This window comes from Zea mays, chromosome 5 (genome assembly GCF_902167145.1).
Source record: "Zea mays cultivar B73 chromosome 5, Zm-B73-REFERENCE-NAM-5.0, whole genome shotgun sequence".
In the NCBI taxonomy this organism is placed as follows: domain Eukaryota; kingdom Viridiplantae; phylum Streptophyta; class Magnoliopsida; order Poales; family Poaceae; genus Zea; species Zea mays.
In genome coordinates, this window is record NC_050100.1 from 49528103 (window position 1) to 49552561 (window position 24459).

Below are 24459 nucleotides of genomic sequence, written 5' to 3' on the forward strand. Positions count from 1 at the left end.
CTGCCGAAGCCGAGTATATTGCCGCAGGCCATTGTTGCGCGCAATTGCTTTGGATGAGGCAAACCCTTGGGGACTATGGTTACAAATTAACCAAAATTCCTCTTCTATGTGATAATGAGAGTGCAATCCGCATGGCGGATAATCCCGTTGAACATAGCCGCACTAAACACATAGCCATTCGGTATCATTTCTTAAGGGATCACCAACAAAAGGGGAATATCGAGATTGCATATATTAACACCAAAGAACAATTAGTTGATATCTTTACCAAGCCACTAGATGAACAAACATTTAAATAACTTAGGCATGAGCTAAATATTCTTGATTCTCGGAATTTCTTTTGATATTTTGCACACATAGCCCATAAATATATCTTTGATCATATCTCTTTCATGTGCTATGACTAATGTGTTTTCAAGTGTATTTCAAACCAAGTCATAGATTGAAAGGGAAAAGGAGTCTTCGGCGAAGACAAAGGCTTCCACTCCACTCCATCAATTACTCATCCTTCGTCGTTACTCCGAGCAACTCTCCAACTTTGGTATAATCTTCACTCATATGTTATTTACCATAGGGGGAGAAAGTAAAAAGGGCTTATATTTCACTCAAGTATCCGTTTTTGGCGATTCATGCCAAAGGGGGAGAAAGTATTAGCCCAAAGCAAAAGGACCGCACCACCACCACCAATTTTCAAAAAATTGAGTTAAGAAAAGATTTCTCAATTTGTGATTTTCATGATGATTTTTCAATCAGTATCTTATTAAAATTTCAAATTGGTACAACCCCTTTCAAAACTAATATCCAAAACCCTCTTGAACACTAAGAGGAGAATTTGATTGAGGGGGAGTTTTGTTTAGTCAAAGGAAAAAGCATTTGAAACAGGGGGAGAAAATTTCAAATCTTGAAAAATGCTTCTCAAAATCTTACTCATTTATTCTTTGACTATTTGCAAAAGAACTTTGAAAAGAATTTACAAAAGAATTTGCAAAAACAAAACATGTGGTGCAAGCGTGGTCCAAAATGTTAAAAATGAAAAAGAAATCAATCCATATGCATCTTATGAGAATATATTGGTTTCATTCCAAGCAACCTTTGCACTTACATTCTGCAAACTAGTTCAATTATGCACTTCTATATTTGTTTTGGTTTGTGTTGGCATCAATCACCAAAAAGGGAGAGATTGAAAGGGAAATAGGCTTACACCTTTTCCCAAATTGATTTTGGTGGTTGAAATGCCCAACACAAATAGTTGGACTAACTAGTTTGCTCTAGTCTATAAGTTTTACAGGTGCCAAAGGTTCACAACAAGCCAATAAAAAGACCAAAGATGGGTTCAAGTAAAGAGAGCTAAAGACATCCCAAAGGCACCCTGGTCTGGCGCACCGGACTGTCCGGTGCACCAGGGAACTTGACGCTGAACTCGCTACCTTCGGGAAAATGGGAGGCCGCTCCGCTATAATTCACCGGACTGTCCGGTGAAGCACCGGACAGTGTCCGGTGTCACACCGGACTCTCCAGTGTGCCAGCGGAGCAACGGCTACTTCACGCCAACGGTCGACTGCAACCGCATTAAATGTGCTATAGTGCGCGCCAGAGTCAGAGCACGCGCAGAAGGGGCACCGAACAGTCTACAGGACTTGTGCGGTGCACCACTGGACATCCCAGAGGCCCCACCAGTCAGAGCTCCAACGGTCAGAACCCAACGGCCGGCTGACGTGGCTGGCGCACCGGACAGTCTCCGGTGCGCCATGCGACAGACAGCCTCCCAACGGCCACTTTTGGTGGTTGGGGTTATAAATACCCCCAACCACCCTCCATTCATAGCATCCAAGTTTTCCAACTTCCCACACCTTACAAGAGCTATAGCATTCAATACAAGACACACCAAAGAGATCAAATCCTCTCCCAAGTCCTTAGTTCATTCCAAATCAAATCGTGACTTGTGAGAGAGTGACTTGTGTTCATTTGAGCTCTTGCGCTTGGATTGCTTCTTTTTCTCATTCTTTCTTGTGATCAACTCAATTGTAACCGAGGCAAGAGACAGCAATTGTGTGGTGGTCCTTGCGGGGACTTTGTGTCCCGTTTGATTGAGAAGAGAAGCTCACTCGGTCTAAGTGACCGTTTGGGAGAGGGAAATTGTTGAAAGAGACCCGGTCTTTGTGACCACCTCAACGGGGAGTAGGTTTGCAAGAACCGAACCTCGGTAAAACAAATCCTTGTGTCTCACTCTTTGTTTGCTTGCGATTTGTTTTCACCCTCTCTCTCGGACTTGTTCATATTTCTAACGCTAACCCGGCTTGTAGTTGTGCTTAAGTTTATAAATTTCAGATTCGCCCTATTCACCCCCCCTCTAGGCGACTTTCACAATTGGTATTTGATCAAAATAAATCTTCAATTGGTATGTGAAGTAAATTTCTCAATTGGTATCTCATTTGATATTTCAAAACTGTTTTTCAAATTGGCATCTTCAAAACTTCACATTTAGTATGAAAGAATTTCAATTGATATAATTTCACTTCATATCTATTTCAAAACCCTCTTGAAAGCTAAGGGGAGAATTTCTTCAAGGGGAGCTTTTATTTAGTCAAAGGAAAAGCATTTGAAACAAGGGAGAAATTTCAAATCTCAAAATGCTTCTTGCAATCTTATTCCTATACCTTTGACTATTTGCAAAAGTTTTTGAATAGATTTCCAAAAGATTTGCAAAAAAACAAAACTAGTGGTGCAAATATGGTCCAAAATATTAAATAAAAGAAAGGCAATCCATTTACTCTTATTCATATGTTTAAAATCTTTCATTGGTTTAATTCTAAATAACCTATGCACAATCATATCAATTACAAACTAGTTACATTTCTACACTCTTCATTTGCTTTGGTCTGTGTTGGCATCAATCACCAAAAAGGGGGAGATTCAAAGGGAAATAGGGTTAACCATTTCCTATAATTAATTTTGGTGGTTGACGACCAACACAAACACAAGGACTAACTAGTTTGTCTAGAATTCATCTATTACAGGTGCATAAGGTTCAACACAAACCAAGAAATAAATCAAGTTAGGAACAAAATTAAAAATGGAGCAAGACTAAGAGTGTGCTGGAAAATGGTGCACCGGACACTGTCAGTTGCGCCAGCCAGGCGCCCTCCAAACCAGCAACTCTCGGGTTTCTGCCAGGCGCGCTCCGCTATAATTTACCGGACTGTCCGGTGAGCCAGCGGAGCAACGGCTCCCTGCGCGCCAACGGTCGACTGCGCAGAGTGTACAGTGATGAACAGTGCCGCACAGGAGTCAAAGCATCAAAGTCAGATGTCACCGGACTGTCCGGTGTGGCACCGGACTGTCCGGTGCAGCAAGACGACAAGGCGCTCCAACGGTCAACTGCTCCGAACCCTAACGGTTACGCTGACGTGGCACGCACCGGACAGTGCACAATGATTGTCCAGTGGTGCACCGGACTGTCCGGTGGCGCACCGGACGGACTGTCCGGTGCGCCCATCGACAGCAGAAATCAGCCAACGGCTAGAAGTGGTTGGGAGGCTATAAATACCCCTCAACCACCTCATTCACTCCCATCCAAGCCTTCTGAAATCTTCATTCATTGCAAGAGCAAAAACCCATCACTCCAAGGTACAATCAAAGCAATCAATCCACTCAAAGTCCCCAAAATCAACTCTAGTGCATTAGGGCTTGTGAGAGGATCAATTGTGTTCTTTTGTTGCTCTTGTCGCTTGGTTTCGCCTTTTCTTTTTCCCCTCTTATTCTCAAGAAACTTGTAATCGAAGCAAGAGACACCTAAGTGTGTGGTGGTCATTGCGGGGTCTAAGTGACCCGTGAGATTAAGGAAAAGGCTCACTCGATATAAGTGACCGTTTGAGAGAGAGGGAAAGGGTTGAAATAGACCCGGCCTTTGTGGCCTCCTCAACGGGGACTAGGTTCTTTGGAACCGAACCTCGGTAAAACAAATCACCGTGTCTAATCGCTTTGATTCTCGCTTGATTTGTTTGCCCTCTTTTCTCTCTCTAACATTTTCTTGCTAGTATTAATTTGAGTTTGCTCCCATACGTCATCTGCACTCTTTGAGCAACTCCTAGCAAGAGAAACAATCTTACGGACTTGAATTTAATTCTAACGCTAACCCTGGCCTTTAGTGTGTGTTTAAGTTTGTAAATTTCAGATTTCGCCTATTCACCCCCTCCCTTCTAGGCGACTTTCAGCCAGGCTTCGCCCTACTCCCCATTTAATGTCATTAGTTGTTATCCGCTGCATTCAAAAACAATGTTCCTTCATGTTAAACTCTGATTCATGCAATAACTCAAGTACTTCTTTAATCTGTGGTTTCATGTTTTATTGTATTTCTCTCTCTCGCCTTCGTGGGAGAAAATGGTACTCGTTCCTTGTTAGTGGTTTCATCGGACTAGATTCGACGGACTGACAGTTTATTCCGATTTAAGTGTATGATTGCCTTTAAGGTGATGCTTGAGCACTTAAACTGGAATAATCTGAGTGGTTCTGCCACAACACAAGAGTCGAGGGATTTCGTGGGTTTTTCTAAACTCACTCAACTAACTAGGAATCACCTAGAGCAAGCAATCTAACTAACCTAAGCACTTTGCAAAACACCTACGTTAATCATCGAGTGATTCTATTAAGCACTTGGGCATAAGCACATGTATTGGAAATTTCCACACTTTTAAATGGTCGTTGGAGGGGTATAAATAGCCTCCCCGCCTATTATAGTCGTTGGACAGAAAGTTGACTGCTCTGTCGTCGGGCGCACCAGACGGTCGGATGCACACCGGACATGTCCGGTGCCCTGGCCACTTCAGCCGACCGTTGAGAGCTGCTGCTGCCGACCGTTGGGAAGGTTGCTGCCGATCGTTGGTGAGACTGTCTATCGCACAACGAATAGTCTGGTGCTCTTGCTCCCGAGAGTCCATTTGCGGAGCTCTCTGCGTAAACTGTCCAGTGCACACCAGACAATCCAGTGGCCTCACACTAAACAGTCCGGCGCACCACCAAAGCGCTGGTTGACTGTCCACTTCTTAGATTTCTTCACTATTTTCTTGGGCTTCTTTTGGTCTTGATTTTTGGACTTGTGCTTGATATTTATTGATCTTCTAAGTATTTTTTAAGTCTTCTTTTGAGGTGTTGCATCCTCAAAGACTCAATCCAATTCTTGGACATGTTGTTGGAGTTAAAAAAAGTTAGACCTAAACACTTTAAACGAGGTCAAACAAACTATTGTTTAGTATCCATGGTTGAAGATGCCCTCTCTCTGCATCTGGACACCTGACGAACGCATTAAAACCATGATTATACATACTATTGATTTCCTAAGACAAGCCTATCATAGTTAGCATTTAAATGTCATTCAAGTATAAAATACTCAGAACGCCCTAAGGTCGCTAACATGAAGTACATAGCATGGCAATGTTGAGATTCCATGTTGACAAGTCAAACTTGTAAACATTTTTTGTGCACTTTGAACATAAGTCCACAAACTCTATGAACCTCTAGTATCAGAATACAGACTTAGAAGACCTTCGGTAAGTTTAAGGATCACGCATGCATTTCCTGATAGGTAGATGGATATGGATGCATGGTTTGTAACCTGAGGCTGAGGCGGAATAACACAACCAATCCAAAAGTCTCAAATAATACTCATACTGGCTAAGAATAATACATGAGGCGAGCACAGATTAGTATCCTCTTCGAGCCCCAGGAGACACAAAAGAAAAAGAAGTATAGATATGTTTGACAGCATCACAACTCAAGTCTAAGCACATAAATAGCTCTACCAGATATACCAGCCCCTATTACCCAATGCAAAAGGCATAAAAGTAGTTTTAGAAGCTGGCATCCATGTCGTCTGTTGAGATAGCTTCCTACAGCTCAAATCATTATCAACCACCGACAGCATCCGCTCACTAATCAACATCAACTTCCTCATCATCGCCCGTGTACTAAATGAAAAACATAAGACATAGTATCAAGAGTTTGTTTCAAAAACTGCATACAAAAGCTATTTTTCAGAACATATTCAAATCTCTTACATAAATGATAAATGAGCTATAAGTATCCGAAACAGAAAGTGGCACCAACAAAATCTTAGAGCAATGGAGAAAAATCAAAATACATTTAAGTCAGGCAAAGTACAACTTAATATTCCATGGTACAGTAAAATGTTTTAAAAGATAAATTATAGGCTAGAAGAGATACAAAGATGACTCAAAATGCCACAAGAATCCATCAGACCCTAGAAAACACCGCTAACTTCTTGAAAATGATCAAGGTGAAAAATATTGTTACAGCTTGTAAATGACTAAGATTTGCTTCATTACATATTTTTTCTAAATAATAAGATGCATATTCAATGAGTTGGTTGACCAAGGACATGCTAAAATAAGGCTATTTCATGTTCTACATAATAGATAATAACAAAGAAAGTTAATGGTACCATAACTCAGTTGCTGGATACTGCTTGGTAACATGGGGCTACATATAGATAAGTTATTATTGCTGAACAATTCAAATGTCAATCACTGTAACCATTACTGGTGCCATCTATATAGCTACATGAAGATTTAGTCCACTCTATTTGTACAAAAATAGACATATGTTCCTCCACAGTTATTCAATAGTTCAGTAAGATTGATCAATGGATAGCATAGCCTAGAGGCTTGCCCAGGCAACCAAACACCTCTCGAGGGTGAGTGGTCCAACACAAAGATGTGTGGCTCTCCTGTTTGTCTCATCTCGTGTGCTGCCATTCCTGCTGGTTCGACCTCCACCGTCAGTTCCTCCTTTGCACCGCACCCTCCTCAGGACCGCCCCCCTGAGTGTGCTCCGGAATTGTGCCACTGTCGGCCCACGGTTGAATATCACTCGTCCTGAAGCGCCGCCTAAGGATGCCAGCTGCTGTTTCGGAGTTGCACTGCAGCAGCCAGTTCCAGCGGTGGGGAGTGGGGGAAAATGCAGAACAGGAAGCAACAGCAGCGAATCAAAGTTGGGAAGGTCTGTGAGATAGTATGGGAGGTGCGTACTGGCCAGCAGGCGGCAGCTCCTTCAAGGAGTTTGACAGCTCCTTCAAGGAGTTTGAGCTCGGTATTGGCCGCTTATCAATCATGCGCGAGCTAATGAAACTGTTGACAACTGCCACATCCTCATCCACCCCCACGTCCAAGCCCTAGAGGAAACCATGGAGGGTGGCTGCATGATATCAGGCACTTGGCGAGCATTGTCACATATGGGCGCCCACCGCAGCACAGGGGAGGAGCAGACCGAAGTTTAGTGCTCTTGCAGTGCTGGAAGAGTCCAGGTGCGGTTGTATGGGAACTTGGGAAGGCATGCAAGGAGCTCACACAATTACTTGGCTGTTCATGACACAGAAATTGGCTGCCCACATGGTATCTGTGTGGTGCATCAACTCCAACCTGGTCAGATCATACCTTGCAGTGACTGAAGAGGACATTGTGATCCATGTGTGTGAGGTGACGAAGAGAAGAAGAAAGTGGTTGCTACGGGAATGATTCACTAGACCAGAGAGAGCAAGTGACTGTGGACAGTGGTCAGCCTCCAGATGTATTCTGTGTGAAGGGATAAGTGGCAACTGCGTAATGGTCCACTAACATGTGTTCAGAAATAAAATGGCAAAGAAAAAGAAGGGAAACAGAAAATGGGATAAAAACACCTGAAATAAAGTTCGGGTATCCCCAATATCAAATTTCGAAAGTCGCGAGAATTGAGTATTATATCTTAGTGATGCATGTGTATCGAGACCCATATTCTGAAACCTCCCCTAATTTCTATGATACCAACCTAACAAAAAACATACATAAATTTCCATGGAATTTACAGAACTACAATAGCTGTAGGGTAACAAAGGGCATTACAGAGATTCAGAGAACGTCTCATAATATAATGGGGGCAACAGATCATGCATGGTTCTTAAGGCGGTATGGTGAGGCAAGACACTAGACCACCGCCTGGACGCCTAGGCGGCGCCTAGGCAAGGTAGGCGAGCAAGGCGCCTAGACACCTTGGTGACGCCTTTAAAACACTGAGATCATGACATACTTAGTAAATGATTATAAACAATTATGCTAATGAGTTAATGCAAGAAAGACGTCTCACCCTATCCGCAAAAATATTGCTTGAAGAGACAATGTTTCCTACATCATCGTTGTCACCCTCCCTTAACTTCTTCACTGTAAATGATTCTGGTAGATCAGTTCCCTTGCTATCTTGGAGATGTTCTAGGGCATCTTCAGGTCTATAGTTCTCTGATGTTGGGATCATATCATCACCATTCTCTCTCTGTCTCTTTCCTGAAAAAGAACAGTTTGCACATGAAAAAAATGTGATAAATGTGCACATATTCAAGATTATGATGCACTGTGAGAATAGGAGATATGTCAAGCATCAACTAGTAAGAGGGGAAAGTGAAGAATAGGTGATAACTATCTTGACAGACTTGATCAATATGGATAAACAATAACATTCCAGGATCAAATTTATGTCTACAAAGATTTCATGTAGGTTTACCAGTTTTTGCTTCTTCACTTGTTGGGAGGGAAATAAGTCTTTTTCTCGATGCTGAAACATGGTTTTGTCTTTGGTCACTTGGGCTCATTTCATTAGCATTATATGGATCTTCATTGGCAGTAATCCCTATGGAACCCTGCTCCTTGGTACAAGGCTTCAAAATATCTGAAGCAAGCAAATCTGCTAGCCTCTCAAAGCGAGCCTGAGACCTGCAGACCTCAAAATGGTGAACATGCAGTAATCATGTAAGGATTAGGACTAGGAGTGCTATTATATTTTATTTCAGACCATACACAAGTAAAGGTACATTTAATATATGGGGAAAAGAAGCCTGCCTCTTTAAATCCTCCTGTGCTTTTATATAACGCCCATGTGCTTTGATTAGCTTTTTGGTTTTGGAGGACATCCTAAATTGAAAAGGAGGCGTTAGGGCAGGGGAAGTGGGGACAAACACTCGGTGATCTTCTCTAATGCTGAAGAACCCACCAACTGATATGAAAAGAAGTACTACCTCCGTTCTCGAATATTTGTCGTCCGCTAGTTCATTTTTGAACTAAAACGCGACAAATAAAAAAGAACGGAGAGAGTATTTTGTAGAAATATACAACCTTTGGCAATCTTCTTTCTCTTTGTTCAATTGCAATTCAAGATCTTCTACTCTGCTACAAAGTTTGTGCTCTTCATCAGTCTTCTTCTCTAATATCATCTGTGATATATTGAACCAGTAAAAAATTAAAATATCTATATATACAACCAAGGTTGATTATGCTAATTTGATGATCAGGACTGTTGCTTAGTCTTCATCCCCAGAAGTTCTACTTGGTCAAAATGGGTTAATTGAAATGTCTTGTGACATAGATGAGAAATCCCACAACAATAAAGTTTCATCACTACCATTACAGTTAAGGCAGAAAATTAACAAAAAAAAGGGAACAATTCAAATCATAGAGTAACTAAAAAAGTCAAAACCATAACCACCGGACGAATAAAATAAAATGATGGAATCCATGCATTATCATTCCTATTCCTCTGAATATATTAACAACTCAAGGTGATAAGTAATCATTATGTAAGACATGTTCTGAAAAACAAACTGACCTCCAGCTTTGATTTGTCTTCACGCAATGCTTCCATGTCCAGATGCATTTGTTTCAGCTGCAGAGCACATGTAAATATATAAGAAGGTCTAGGAATATGGGGATAGAATCAGTTGCATGTTATCATGACAATGAGATGGATCGCATAGTTCAAACTTACTTGATCTTCATGACCATTTTTCTCATCACTGCTTAAGTACCTTTCATCTTTTCCTCTGTCTTCGTTATCAGGACTTCGAACACTTACGGATGAATCGGTTTCTCCACCATCAGGACTTTTACTATGTTTTCTCTCACTGAGCAGCCATAGAACATAAACATAAAGATAGGCAATTTCACAAGCAAGCCATAAACTTGCAAAAAAAGCATGTATACAGATCACATGCCTAACATAAGATCAAAACCCTCCTTGGTGATACCAACATTCATGACCCTACACGGCTACAACCCCACCCCAAAGTTATAAATGGATGGTAATGAGACTCCATGGTAGATCATGGTTGAACAATAGAATAAAAGGTCTCATAAACCACAAACTTAACATTGCAGCTCGCACATATAAAAAATTAGGAAACCAATAAATTAGCAGGGATTAAGTCATGATGGTACATGAAGATAAACTAGCCCGATGTAATAAACAAATTTAAGTACTTCTAATGACTAGATCTTGAATCCCTAATAATTGTTATTCGTTCCTACATACCTCTTCCTAATAGGTGATCTTGAATGACTAGATCCTGCAAATCAAATCTCAGGGAGTAGTTAGAAGATACAATGGACAGTGGCAAATATTTTTATTGGCACAAATGTGCACAGAAAAAGTGATTACCCCTATCTTCAGAACTTGGTCTCTTATCATGAAATGAACGACGCCTGATATCTCTTTCAGGGGAATACCTCCCATGGGGTGAGTGTCTTCTATCAGGCCTGAGTCTAAACTCATGATCTCTGTAATCCCTTCTCCCTACAAATCAGGAAGGTGGAAGATTTACCCAAAAAAACATTATGCCATCAAAGAACAAGAGTTAGATGGGGCTGCATAGATACAAGGCAACACAGAAACCCATTAACCTTACCACAACCTTGAGCCATATGGTTATTCAATTAGCTCAAAAATTAGAGGGCCCACAATAACACCAATACACCATAGACCACAAACACAGACGAGCCAATACAACTAATGAAAGAGTAGATGCCAATACATGATTATCATGATTAACCACTTAGAATTGATCCAGTACTTCTAATACGAATCACCTGAAGTAAATTTGGATGGAATCACCAAAATTAATTAGATGTCATGTTCCAATCACCATGACGTAAAATCTTCCAAAACTCGAATAGCACCAAATAAATTTAATTTCATTTGATCAGATGTTATCCATATGACTGCCAAAAATCTTGTTCCAAGATGATACTTGAAGTGCAGGTAACAATAAAGCCACAGATATAGCTTGATGCAGTGTATTCAAACGGCATGTTTCAATTAGTTGCAAAAGCTTCTAATAGCATTGTTAAAGCTCACTGACCATAGCATGAATCCCATCGAGAAGATAAAATGTATAATATCTTCCATGTTCAGTTCTTCTGAGGCAGGTTAAGCATTCAAGTATCATAAATGACCGATTGCCAACTGAAACAAAGGCCAGGATGGAAATAAGATGTGCCATCCTCTGGAAGCAGTCAATCTCAACAAATCTGTCCATGAGATATCTATTGTAAAATCAAAATAATAACCAGCAATGCCAAGATTATCTGCAATGAAATCAGGCTTGTTGATGATTTTTGTGTTCTGCGGCAGCAAGCACTCAGTTCAAGTACCACTACACAGGAATCATGGTGTATATGCACCATAAGATGAGAAGATATAACACAAACTGAGAAAAGATTCAGGTGCCAAACCATCATACTGTTATGCAATTGAAGGGTAGAGTCTTCTCAGCAACGGGTAGAAACTATAAAACCTCCCAGAATTGTCAGCCATTAACATCTGCAACCCCATTTGTACATCCTCAAAGGATGCACTTGCAAATTGTTAACATTATATAATTCTTGCAGTTGCAACTATCTTCCCTGTTCGCTAACTCTCCTCCTGAGATCATATGATTCAGATCACATTGCTATCTGTCAGTGTTTGCTGCACCACTAGCATTCAAACATTGGGCTGTGTCTCCAGTCATCAACCAATCATCCCAATAACTCGATGAATAAACAGGCCGAATATGCATCTCTTTGAAGAAGAGCGCACTGGTGTCTCTTGCTCGGGAAACCATCCAAATAACCTAATCCGACAAATTGGCATGGAATCGACAACATTTTGGGTACGGTAAAACCCAGAAGAAGATGATAAGGTGATGCAAAGCCCTAAAACGACAAACTAAGCGCGGATCCATAATGAGAGCGGGAGGGAGGGACGGAAGGAGGTGCGCGTGGTGCATACCAGGTCGTGGGCGAGGCTGGAAGGAGGCGCGAGGGGGCGGCCTTCGGAGCTCAGCCTCGCCGTGGGCGAAACCGCAGTTGGGGCGGGGGCAGCCGCCCCTGCCCCTCCAAAGCGCGCACAGCTTCGTCTTGTACGCCGGGCCGCGGAAGGGCGGAGGACCTGACGCATCCGGGCTCCCGCCTCTGTCCCTCTCCCTCATCCCCTCACGCATGGCTCCTGAATGCGGCGGACAGCAGCCCCGCTTGCTACAGTCGAGACGGCGGGCGAGAGGATGAAGCCAAGACGACGAATACCATCCCCGAAGGGAAAGGGGACGGGAGAGGAATTTGTTAAATTATGTCGCTCTTCAAAACAGGTGGTTAATTGATACTAGGTAGGTGCCCGTACCCTACGACGATGCACAAATTATTCGATAAAACTGTATATTAGTTCAGACTCCAATCATGTGTTATACTTCAGCAAAACACATAAAAATTAAAAACCCACCAAATATATTCTTTGGACACTCTGAAAGAAGTAATATATGTGTACCTTGGAATAACAAATTAAGGGCATGTTTGGTTTGATGACTAACTTGCCCCACTTTGCCACACTTTTCTGCCTAAGGTTAGTTCTTCAATTCGAACGACTAACCTTAGGCAAAGTGTGACACGTTTAGCCACAAACCAAACAGCCCTTAAAAATGTCAGGACAAAGAAGAATATACATTCAAGTGAGCCGTGACCTTATCATGGTCAATGAAAACATCAATAGACTCAATAATGTTATCGGCACCAACAAAATCTCCATAGGATCACCTCAAGTTTCCTACAGAACATAAGTCTATAAAACCATAACCAACACTAAAGTTCAGTGAACATTTTACAGCCCATAGGAACACATTTTGATGGTTTAGGCTACAATTGTGATAATAGAAGACAACAACATAACTCAAATAATATTTCCTTAAAAAGTTGGGACCTGAAGCAATTGCTAGAATGCTTGAGCAGCAGAGCTGTAGGTTGTAGGATTATCATGTTGTGGTACAACGAAAAGGATCAGGTGCACATAGGTGCAATGCAGAGCCTCCCAACTTAATGAAACATGAGCAACATATATGGTATCAAGTGTCTGATAAGGATCATCTTCGCTTTGTTATTGTTGAAGTTTTTCAGGGAAGACACCAATTTCGATGTTAATCTTGAAGACTTCTTGGCATGTTCAGTGACTCTACAGAGTTTTCCTCAAACCATCAAGACTTGCTAAAGTATGCATAAGGGGTTTATTTAAATATCTCAAAAATAATTGGCATTCTAGCAAACAACAAGAAAATGGCAATGTCAAATCCATTAAGCAATAGTAAAGGCAGAAAAAATTGTACTGCTACAGGGGAGACTGGATCCTAAAGGCGGTAATAAAAATGTACTAAAGAGAAACATTAATATATTTCTTACCAAATACCACTTGAAGAAATTGAAAACTAATACACAATCAAAAGTTCTACTTAAACGAGAAGATCATAATACCAAAAATAGCTAGTGTGTAGAAATAATAGTAAAGACGGAAGAAAAAATATACAGTTAGTGGGGAGATTGAATCCTAATTCCTGAAGGCAGTAAATAAAATGTGTTGAAGAGAAAGATTAAATTATTTCACACCAAATACCACTTGAAGAAATTGGAAACTAATACACAATCAAAAGTTCTACTTTAATGAGAAGAACATAATACCGAGAACAGCTAGTGTAAAGAAATAAGTAGTGCATCAGATCAACCTTGTTAAGTGTGCGAATGGTTGCAAATCTGAGAACAAGTTTGGATAATTGCGGGTGTAAGCTCTCGCCTTGTGACACCATTCAGTTCAATAATAGATTAAGCGCTCGTAACAAAAGAAGAATGCAGTGAAGGCATGCATAGCAAGTAATAGATAAAGCGCTCGTAACAAAAGAAGAATAACCAACATGGTTGATAAATGAAAAGAGGTAAGCATAAAAAAACATGTACCAGCCCTCTGAGTAGGAATATCTAAGCCACATCTTAAATGAGAGCGACCAGACAAGGGGAATAATAACCAACAATTTGTTTCAACTTATTAAAAAACAAATGAGGTGGTTAAAATTTGCATGTTCATATTGCAGAGAAGTTAAAACATCAAAGCTAGCTACTTGTGCTAGAATAGAAAGTATCAGCCTAGGGTAATTCATTATCATTAATTGGCTATTTGAGCCTAGAAAGCACCCACACAATAAGAAAGACTACATGTATCAAAACTGATAGGATGGTGCATAAAGAACGGAAAACCAAAAAGAAAGAAATTGACAGGAGACATGAAGAACTCGAAAAGATGGCATAAATAGTACTAACAGAGAAAAGCTTGAAGCGGCAAAAGAAGAGGTAGGTCCTCGTTATGTTTTCCAACATTGTTTGATGTTATTTACTTAATTGGCAAAAAAAACTACGACAAGAGAAAGAAGATGTCATGAAGATGCTATATGATTTAGAAATTGAGTTGGCTTCCAAACAAAAACTTGAACCAGAAAGAGAACAATTTTACCCGCACTAATTTTTTTATTTGCCATTAATTTGGTAGCATCTTGACAACACATTTAGAAGATTAACTGGCAAAAAACTGCAACAAGAGAAAGACATCAAAAGAATAGTGTACGGGATGCCTATCGCGTCGAGCTCGGCCCACACGGGCTCGATGGTCCGGAGCTCCTAGAAGGCCAACTCGGGTCGCTGGTGGATGCGCCGCCGCACGCCGCGAATCCCAACGCGCGCGCCTCGATGAGGAGTTCCACCGTCGCGAGGGGTGGCGCCTCGCCAGGTTGCAGCAGGCAACAAAGGTTGTTGATTGTTGAAGCAGTTAAGAACTTAGATAATCTTCCTGAGTTCAAACTAATTGACAACACAAGCAACAATAATAAAGCCTTTTAGTCTTGATTCCATACAAATCATGCTAGAATAATCTATACACATGGCTTAGCGACAAAAAGAGATGACATACAAATCTAGAAATTATTATTTCTTGTAATAAAGCACTTTCTATTTAGAAAACAGGGTAAATAAGAACAAATAAACAAAGTGGAGCGTTGTTTACCTGGTGATAGATGGCATTATTGCCAAGAGTAGAGCATATGCATAAATTATTGGAACCAAAGTCCTAGGCTTGTTCTTCCTAAGCCACATCAAGGATCCTAATGCAGCAAGGGAGAGGGTCATCATCTGTAGAGAAACATAAATCAACATTCTTCTTTTTGACAAATATGTTAAATAAACACCATGAGTTTAGGAAGTTGCTTTCTTCAAACCAAGGAATCTAGTATTATATTTTCACATGGTATTGAGTGCATACAAGATTAGCATTCGGTTCAAGTCCTTGAACTATGTAGTCCCAGGTGAATTCAAAACCACTTGCACCAATCCAGAGAAGTACCAGTTTCAATTATATAGCAAGTTTGGCCTCTGGGCTCACATAGAACCCACCCTTCAACCGATCCTCATGGTTGAGCTGCACAAGCTCCTTCTCCTACCAAAGCGTAAATGTATAATAATAGATTTGCTTAGGTCCTACCTTAATAAAGAGGGATGAAATACTAATGGTAAATGCTATCATATTTCCCAACTCAACCAATATTGCAACATTCAATCATAGTCTTGTTAGTCATCAGGGAAAAAGCTATTCTGCCCACATGGACAGTGGACTCCTAGAGTCACGACAAACTAATTTTTCCCTTGCACGAAATCAATAAACACGACTGACATGGTGGCTGATATAACAATCAACATTCACAATTTCAACTAACACTGCTATGAGCACACCAATTTCAAACAAAAATGATTCTATAAGAAACAAAATCAGCAATCTTATATGAAACAAAATCAGCGATCCTATACGAAACAAAATCAGATCGCCAGATCGGATGTAGGCGCAACAATGTCCTAGAAATTTATCGTAGCTAAGCAGAGCAGGGGTAGCGCAATAAACTGCGATGACGAGAAGGTGGCACAAATCGTGCTCACCTCTGTGTCGTACTCCTAGGCATACTGTTTGGAGCGAGTGAATATGATCTTATGGCTCTCAAGCGCCTTCTTCCTGTCTGCAAGGGCCTTCTTGTATGCCGCCCACTTCTCCAAGCACAGCACAGACTCTAAGACCGCCACGGCCTTCGCCTCCGTCGATGACATTTGCGCAGAGCGCCAAAATGCAACAACTTAGATCCGACGCGGCCTTAGTACACAAATAAAAAACATCAAGTGGCAACAAAGACCCTACCGGAGTTTTGAAGTAATTTCAGCCAACTTTTTAAGGGGTTCGAGTGCTGCACACATAACCAAATTTGCAACTTATAGAACAATTAAAAATGCAATGGTTTGGCAATCAAACACACTGGATAAGTGTAAAAATGAAAGAATATAAACAGTGAAAGACAACAATCTCTAGTTCACCTTTTCTTTCTACCATTACACATGCGCACTACGAAAGGGAAGGGATTCTGAATATCAGACATATGAGACACAATTGTGCCAGAAGCAGCACCAAGATACAACACACGAGTACCAGGAGCCTACATATATATTAACAAATTGTCAGCTATAACAGCACCATAGTTTCTACTTGCAAAAAACATATAGAACTCAAGCAGATTGAGTTAACAAAGTCTACTTACAATCCAGATGTTGTCAACACCACCAAGCACAATAGTAGCCAGCTTCGAATGGAAGGGGTTCCACACCCTGTATTCAACCTTTGTTCAATCATCATTCTACAATGCCCAAATAATCAAATAGTAGAAATAAACCAGTTCTACAACCAAAATCCCAATGGACGAGTTTAAAACCTATGTCATTACAATTATTTAGAGCGATTCCTTATCATAAAAATGGAAAGGAAAATAATTAACTAATTTACATTTCATTGGGCATGAGCGCATTAGAAACTCTTATTTGCATCACCCATCTAGATCTCTTGAAGGAGAATCTGAGTAAGATCATCATTTCCAGAGCTAAAAGCCCAGAATGTTGTAGCAAGTTTACAAAGCATATATTCTTATGGACTGAATTTCAACCAAATTACATTTTAGATTCTAAATAAAGATACATATAACGTACTTGGATAAACAGATAACACGAAAAAGGAACAATATCCGAACCTTGACAACGTACAGATTTACTGAACGCAAAATCGACTACCTAAAACAGGTCAACTCACTCGCAGTACACACAACATAAGCAATTCATGTCTAATAATAAAACAAGAAGATAAAATGGGACAAGAATAAGCAATCACGAACCTGAACGGAAGCATGCTTCTCTCCGTACACAGACTCTCTCGAGACCATGTTCTTGGTGCAGAGCGCATCCTCCTTGGACTTGGAGATGAAGACACCAGCGTGCTTGTGCACCACCACAACAGCCTTGCTCCCGCCATTCATGCCACCACCACGGCCGCCCCTAGGCGTCCTACCACCTCTCCCTCCCTTCCCCTCTCTCACCTCTACCACTACCAAATTTGTTGTAAGGAAAATGGACCCCGGGCCATTTGGCTAATTGAGTTTTGGTGTTTGATGATTAACACAACCTGTGGACTAATATGTTTGCTAGTGTTTATAATTATAGTTCACATGATGCAAAGAGAATTGGACCAAGACAATGAGGATGCAACACCTCAAAAGAAGACATAAAAAGATGCATAGGAGTCCAATACTCAAGAACAAAAGAAGCCCGAAGAAATCAGCGAAGAAATCCAAGATGAGGGCTGTCAGCCAGCGCCTGGTGGTGCACCGGACATTGATGTCCGGTGTGCACCGGACTGTCCGGTGTGGCACCGGACAGTCTGCGCAGAGAGGCCACAGACAGGCGCTCTCTGGCTGTAGCACCGGTCTGTCCGGTGGGTCGGCACCGGACTGTCCGGTGTGCACTGGGCAGACGGCAACGGTCGGATCCAACGGTCGACTGCTACAGGCGCCAACGGTCGGCTGACGTGGCGTGCACCGGACACTGCACAGTAGATGTCCGGTGGTGCACCGAACTGTCCGGTGCACCCGACGACAGAAAGCTGTTGCTTTCTGTCCAACGGCTAGTTTGGGGTGTGGAGGCTATAAATACCACCCCAACCGGCCATTCTCAAGTGTGAGAGCCCAAGCAACATACCAAGACACATAGTGCATATTTCCAAGTGCTCAAACACCCAAGTGCTTAATAGAATCACTCGGTGATTAGCGTAGGTGCTTTGCGAAGTGCTTAGGTTAGTTAGACCGCTTTAGCGCTTGCTCTAGGTGAATCCTAGTTAGTTGAGTGAGTTTTGTAAAACCACACAACCCCTCGGCTCTTGCGTGAGTCGTTGTAATTGTACCGAGTGGGGCGAGAGTCTTGCGAGACCGTGACAACCGCGTTTGTGTCACGGCCGCCACCGTGTACCGGAGGGAACGAGGCCCGCGACGTTTCGGCCGGAAGCTCGATAGTGGAGACGGCGGGGAGCGTCCGAGAGGAGCCGGAAGCGGAGCACCACTTGCGCGTGGAGAAGGCCCGCGGCTCTCTACGGAGTTACTCGACCGTGGTGCTTGGCCCTCGCGTGGGCTTCCCTTTGCGTAGGGGCACCAACGAGGATTAGTCGGGACCTTGCGTGGTTCCGGATACCTCGGTAAAAATACCGGCGTCATCCACAAGAGTTTGCTTCTCTACTTTGCTCTTTACATTCCGCATTTATATTAAGCATTTAAGTTTCAATCGTGTAGTCATACTTATTTAGTGTAGATTGAAACTTAGCCTTTTGCGGTAGAGATAGCAACACTTAGACAAAACCTAGTTTGCACATTCTAGTTTTGATTATTTGCATAGGTTTTGCTCTAGGGATTTAATTGTGGCCTAGTTTAGTAAAAGTTTTAGAAGTCCTAATTCACCCCCCCTCTTAGGCGTCACCCGTTTCCTACAAGTGGTATCGGAGCCCGGTTTGGCTCATTTGAAACGCTTTAGCTTCACCGCTAAAAGAGCCGATGCTTTTTAGAGGAAGGGATGGATACCCATAGGCCACCACACTTCGACGGCACTAACTTCCCATATTATAGTGCTAGAATGGCTTGTTACCTAGAGGCCGTTGATCTAGGTGTTTGGAGAGTCACTCGTGACGGGATGAAACCCCTCAAAAATCCCGAGAAACCCACCACGAGTGAGGAAAAAGAAATCCATTTAAATGCTAGAGCCAAAAATTGCTTGTATGAATCTCTTAGCATGGATATTTTTAATCAAGTATTTACCTTGAAAACTGCTAATGAGATTTGACTAAAATTGCATGAGCTCCATGACGGCACATCCAATGTCCGTGAGCAAAAACATTGCCTAGTCTTAAATGAGTATAATTCTTTTGCCATGAAAGATGATGAGCTTGTTAGAGACATGTATTCTCGATTGAATCTAATTATCAATGAGCTCAATTCTATTGGCATTAATAAGCTAGGTGATGCGGACATTGTGAGGAAGATTATCTCCCTGCTGCCACAACAAAGATATGGGAGCATCATCACCATCCTTCACAACATGGAGGACTTGAGCAACATGACCCCGACCATTGTAATTGGGAAAATCGCGGCCTTTGAGATGTCGCGAAAAATGAGTCGGGGAGAGGAGCCAACTTCCTCAAGACCATATGCTTTTGCATGTGATGAAAGGAAGGGCAAAAAGAAGGCTCCCACTCCAAGTTCCTCAAGTGAAGAAGAGAAAGAAGAAGAAAGTGATGATGATGAAGATAATCAACCATGCACATCATCCTCCGAGGACGAAGAAACAATCTGACGCGTCGGAAAGGTAATGAGGATGATTCGCAAGATTAATCTAATGGGTGTGCCCCTGCAGGTCGAGGTTCTTCTCTTTAACATTGACATGAAAAAGCAAAGGAAGAGAGGATGCTTCGCATGTGGGGAGAAGGGCCACTTCAGGGACAACTGTCCAAATATGGCCAAACCCAAAAAGGAGAGGAGCAAAGGCAAGGCGCTAACAAGTGTTAGAACTTGGGATGATTCTTCAAGTGAAGATGAACCTCCAAGGACGCGCAGCCACCGGTCCTCATCACTCTCATCATGGTCATCACACAAATGCCTTATGGCAAGAGGTAACAAAAGCATTCCATCTTCTAGTGATGAAAGTAGTAGTGATGATGAAGGTGAGGGAAAGCCCTCTGTAGATGAGCTTGCGAAAGCCGTAGAATTTTTCCAGGATGTCTGCACTAAGCAAAAAGCTCAACTTAAAACTTTGAAAAATAAGTTGGTTAGCTCTCAAAATGATTACAAAGGTTTGCTAGAAAAATTTGAAACTTTTGCAAACTTAAACTGTGAGCTATCAACTAAAATTGAGCTATTAGAATCTAGTGCTCCATCCACTGCTACCGATGATAGCCTTATTAAAAAGAATGAAAAACTTAAGGCTAAGTTAGCTAGTTCCCAAGAAACTATTGAAAATTTGCTAGAGAAAATGGAAATTCTTAGCATACACAATAATGAGCTAACTACTAAGCTAGAAAACATTGGTAGCACCCCAGCAGCATCTTTAGTAGAAATACCTGAAATAATTAAGAAAGATGCTTCTACTTCCTGCTTTGATTTAATTGATGATTCTAACCCCTGCAACCAAGGCATTGTTGAGAATATTGATGTAGAGACATGTTCGGATGAGGTTGCAAAGGAAAATGAACAATTAAAGCAAGAAGTGGCTCGCCTTGGCAAGGCTTTGTATGACAAGAAAGGCAAAGCCAAACAAATCCGACCCCCACAGGATAACACCACTGCGGGAGTGAACAAGCCTGTAGAGGGAGAAACTGTGATTTGTAGGCTATGCCACATGGAAGGCCACAAGTCTTTCTAATGCAAGGAGATGACCGGGGATAAACAAAGGCAAAAGCTCAAGCAAAAGCCATCAAGCAAAATCTCCAACACCTACATCAAAAAGGTGGATAAAAAGACTGCTACACCATACTTAATAAAAAAGAAGAAGAATGGAAAGGTGATAGCAATCAAGGCCAACAAGCAAGCCAACAAAGGAAAGGGGGCCAAACGCATCTGGGTGCCAAAGGAAATAATTTCAACCATGAAAAGCACCAAGAAGGTTTGGATCCCGAAAGGAAAGTGAGTGGACCAAAGGTAATCGGGAAATTTGGAGACTTGGCAAATTTGGGATGTATATCATGGGATACATCATGTTGGATCAAGTTTATTGCCAAGTGGGTTAGTGAAAATTTTGGACCCAAATTTCCCACCCATGACTAAGGTAACTAGTTTTATTGTATTTTTTGTTTTTAGATATGCGTATCTATTTACCTTTTATCTAGTTTACCCTTCTTGCCTAGTATTACATTTGTTATGTACTTTTGTTTAAAATCATGCATACTAGGTAAATCATATGGTAGGATTGTTTGCTTTTAACACATACACTTAAGCAAACCTACATGGCTTAAAATGTTTATTTAAGCACGGCACATAGCTTTTATATCACTCCATAGTAAATGATGCATCAATTGAAAATTTTGATTTTTACAAGTTGTATCATTTAACTTATATGTGCCAAAGTTAGGATTGTAGATAATTTGCCCCTCTTGATATCAAATCAAAGTGCATGTCTCCTACAAGTATTCAAAACTTGTATGCACACCTTTAGGGGGAGATTACTCTATAATCTAACACTTTGAGACTAACACCTTTTCAAGTCTATTTTATGTGATAGTCTCATTGTAAGGAAAATAAGGTCCCCAGAGAAAGACAACAATCTTCCACTGCAAAATCTCCAAGAACTCTCATGTCTCTCAAGCTCGCCATTGAATTTCAATCGGTATCTTTTGAGACTGCATCTAGTATCATTTACATGTCTTCTCCAATATTTGATTAGACTATATTTCATATCATATACTTCCATGTTGCTAAATGCATAAGTGGTTAACTCATATTCTATTACCTATGCATAAGGGAAGTTAGTCTTTTCAAATCATGTCTTGCACCTCTAATTTTCACATGCTTTTTCCTAAGATCTCTGTCAGGGGGAGTATTTCTTCATCTCTAAAAAGGGGGAGAAACTTCTTTCTAAAAAGAACACTCATTTAGGGGGAGTTCCTTTCAACTGGTATCATTCATATGGTTTATTTTAATATCCTTCTAGTGATATCATTTGATACAATTCTTGTTGAGGGCAAGCTGTTATTTACTTCCTACATGCTTTTAATGTCTTCCTTTTCGGTGGTTGATGCCATAGGGGTAGAAGTTTAGGGACCAAAGCAATGAAAACTATATCAAACACCAAACACCACCAATTTAAAATTTTATATCTACAAATGGCTTTTCAAGTGGTTTTGGTTATTTGGTCCAAAAATAGGAAGTAAGTGAATTATGGAGTTAGGGGGAGGCTTAAGTCCATAATATCACATTGTGGGGACAATCATGCATCTTAGCAAGTAGATTGCATATTCTAATTCAAAAACTTGTATTATTTGCTTGCTTTGGTTGTGTTGTCATCAATCACCAAAAAGGGGGAGATTGTAAGGAAAATGGACCCCGGGCCATTTGGCTAATTGAGTTTTGGTGTTTGATGATTAACACAACCTGTGGACTAATATGTTTGCTAGTGTTTATAATTATAGTTCACAGGATGCAAAGAGAATTGGACCAAGGCAATGAGGATGCAACACCTCAAAAGAAGACATAAAAAGATGCATAGGAGTCCAATACTCAAGAACAAAAGAAACCCGAAGAAATCAGCGAAGAAATCCAAGATGAGGGCTGTCAGCCAGCGCCTGGTGGTGCACCGGACATTGATGTCCGGTGTGCACCGGACTGTCCGGTGTGGCACCGGACAGTCTGCGCAGAGAGGCCACAGACAGGCGCTCTCTGGCTGTAGCACCGGTCTGTCCGGTGGGTCGGCACCGGACTGTCCGGTGTGCACTGGGCAGACGGCAACGGTCGGATCCAACGGTCGACTGCTACAGGCGCCAACGGTCGGCTGACGTGGCGTGCACCGGACACTGCACAGTAGATGTCCGGTGGTGCACCGGACTGTCCGGTGCACCCGACGACAGAAAGCTGCTGCTTTCTGTCCAACGGCTAGTTTGGGGTGTGGAGGCTATAAATACCACCCCAACCGGCCATTCTCAAGTGTGAGAGCCCAAGCAACATACCAAGACACATAGTGCATATTTCCAAGTGCTCAAACACCCAAGTGCTTAATAGAATCACTCGGTGATTAGCGTAGGTGCTTTGCGAAGTGTTTAGGTTAGTTAGACCGCTTTAGCGCTTGCTCTAGGTGAATCCTAGTTAGTTGAGTGAGTTTTGTAAAACCACAAAACCCCTCGGCTCTTGCGTGAGTCGTTGTAATTGTATCGAGTGGGGCGAGAGTCTTGCGAGACCGTGACAACCGCGTTTGTGTCACGGCCGCCACCGTGTACCGGAGGGAACGAGGCCCGCGGCGTTTCGGCCGGAAGCTCGATAGTGGAGACGGCGGGGAGCGTCCGAGAGGAGCCGGAAGCGGAGCACCACTTGCGCGTGGAGAAGGCCCGCGGCTCTCTACGGAGTTACTCGACCGTGGTGCTTGGCCATCGCGTGGGCTTCCCTTTGCGTAGGGGCACCAACGAGGATTAGTCGGGACCTTGTGTGGTTCCGGATACCTCGGTAAAAATACCGGCGTCATCCACAAGAGTTTGCTTCTCTACTTTGCTCTTTACATTCCGCATTTATATTAAGCATTTAAGTTTCAATCGTGTAGTCATACTTATTTAGTGTAGATTGAAACTTAGCCTTTTGCGGTAGAGATAGCAACACTTAGACAAAACCTAGTTTGCACATTCTAGTTTTGATTATTTGTATAGGTTTTGCTCTAGGGATTTAATTGTGGCCTAGTTTAGTAAAAGTTTTAGAAGTCCTAATTCACCCCCCTCTTAGGCGTCACCTGTTTCCAACATTTGCGGCCACCGTCGCCCCCACGACCGTCGCATCAAACCTGCCTCCCCTCCCTCTGTGTCCTCCTACAGGATTTATCGAAGCAATAAGTCTCTGTCGCTTGTGAAAATGGATGGAAAACAAGGATAGTGTCATGGTTAGCTACCTCTAGCCGGTGGCCTCATGGTGCTGAGCTGACGAGGAGCTTGTAGCCGCCGCCTCCATGTAGCAAGGGTTTAGGGTTTTCGTGGGGATTAGGGTTGGCAGGGGAGATGAGTGTGGAGGGCCATCCGGTGGCGGCAGGAGGAGAGCGGGGTCACCTGGGAGGCCAGGTAGCGAGGTTTAGGGTTTTCCTGGAGATTAGGGTTGGCAGGGAGATGAGTGTGGAGGGCCACCGGTGGTGGCGGGAGCTAGGAGAGCGAGGCCACCAGATTCAGAGTGTACGAGCCTATAGAGTTTGTCACGTCGCTTGGATGGCGGGTTGAATAAAA

The 24459-nt window shown here is 42.2% G+C and overlaps 1 protein-coding gene, 1 non-coding gene and 1 pseudogene across 12 annotated transcripts; all 3 read right to left on the minus strand.

The window, feature by feature from the left end:
• Positions 1 to 5625: 5625 nt before the first annotated feature.
• Positions 5626 to 12417, minus strand: LOC100273733 (uncharacterized). Of its 11 annotated transcripts, none has more exons than XM_035967812.1 (11): positions 12082 to 12417; positions 10899 to 12005; positions 10471 to 10605; positions 10345 to 10378; positions 9802 to 9937; positions 9643 to 9699; positions 9153 to 9250; positions 8880 to 8951; positions 8545 to 8753; positions 8134 to 8327; positions 5626 to 5963 (listed from the first exon to the last, which is right to left on the minus strand). In XM_035967812.1, exons 6-11 carry the CDS (start codon positions 9688 to 9690, stop codon positions 5928 to 5930), a joined length of 657 nt encoding a protein of 218 aa, XP_035823705.1. In that variant the 5' UTR covers positions 9691 to 9699; positions 9802 to 9937; positions 10345 to 10378; positions 10471 to 10605; positions 10899 to 12005; positions 12082 to 12417; the 3' UTR covers positions 5626 to 5927. The 11 variants fall into 11 exon arrangements, with proteins under 11 accessions (XP_035823705.1, XP_035823707.1, XP_035823706.1 ...); XM_035967814.1 differs by having other exon boundaries at positions 11171 to 11274; positions 12082 to 12397; XM_020553165.2 differs by having other exon boundaries at positions 5629 to 5963; positions 10718 to 12005.
• A 3087-nt stretch (positions 12418 to 15504) lies between these two features.
• LOC103628183 (rRNA 2'-O-methyltransferase fibrillarin 1-like) lies at positions 15505 to 24153 on the minus strand (annotated as a pseudogene).
• On the minus strand, positions 16989 to 17063 carry LOC111589437 (small nucleolar RNA snoR60). Its single transcript, XR_004849858.1, has one exon. It is a non-coding gene; the product is annotated as a small nucleolar RNA snoR60 (small nucleolar RNA).
• Positions 24154 to 24459: the final 306 nt, after the last annotated feature.

Excerpts from the sequence above, each read along its gene's own strand:
- LOC100273733 (NM_001148142.2), bottom strand. The coding sequence starts at position 12,292 with ATGCGTGAGGGGATGAGGGAGAGGGACAGAGGCGGGAGCCCGGATGCG. Across the intron at positions 10,379-10,470 it reads ACCAAGTTCTGAAGATAGGG|GATCTAGTCATTCAAGATCA; the intron begins GTAATCACTTTT and ends TTTGATTTGCAG. Across the intron at positions 8,952-9,152 it reads GAGAAAGAAGATTGCCAAAG|GATGTCCTCCAAAACCAAAA; the intron begins GTTGTATATTTC and ends TTTTCAATTTAG.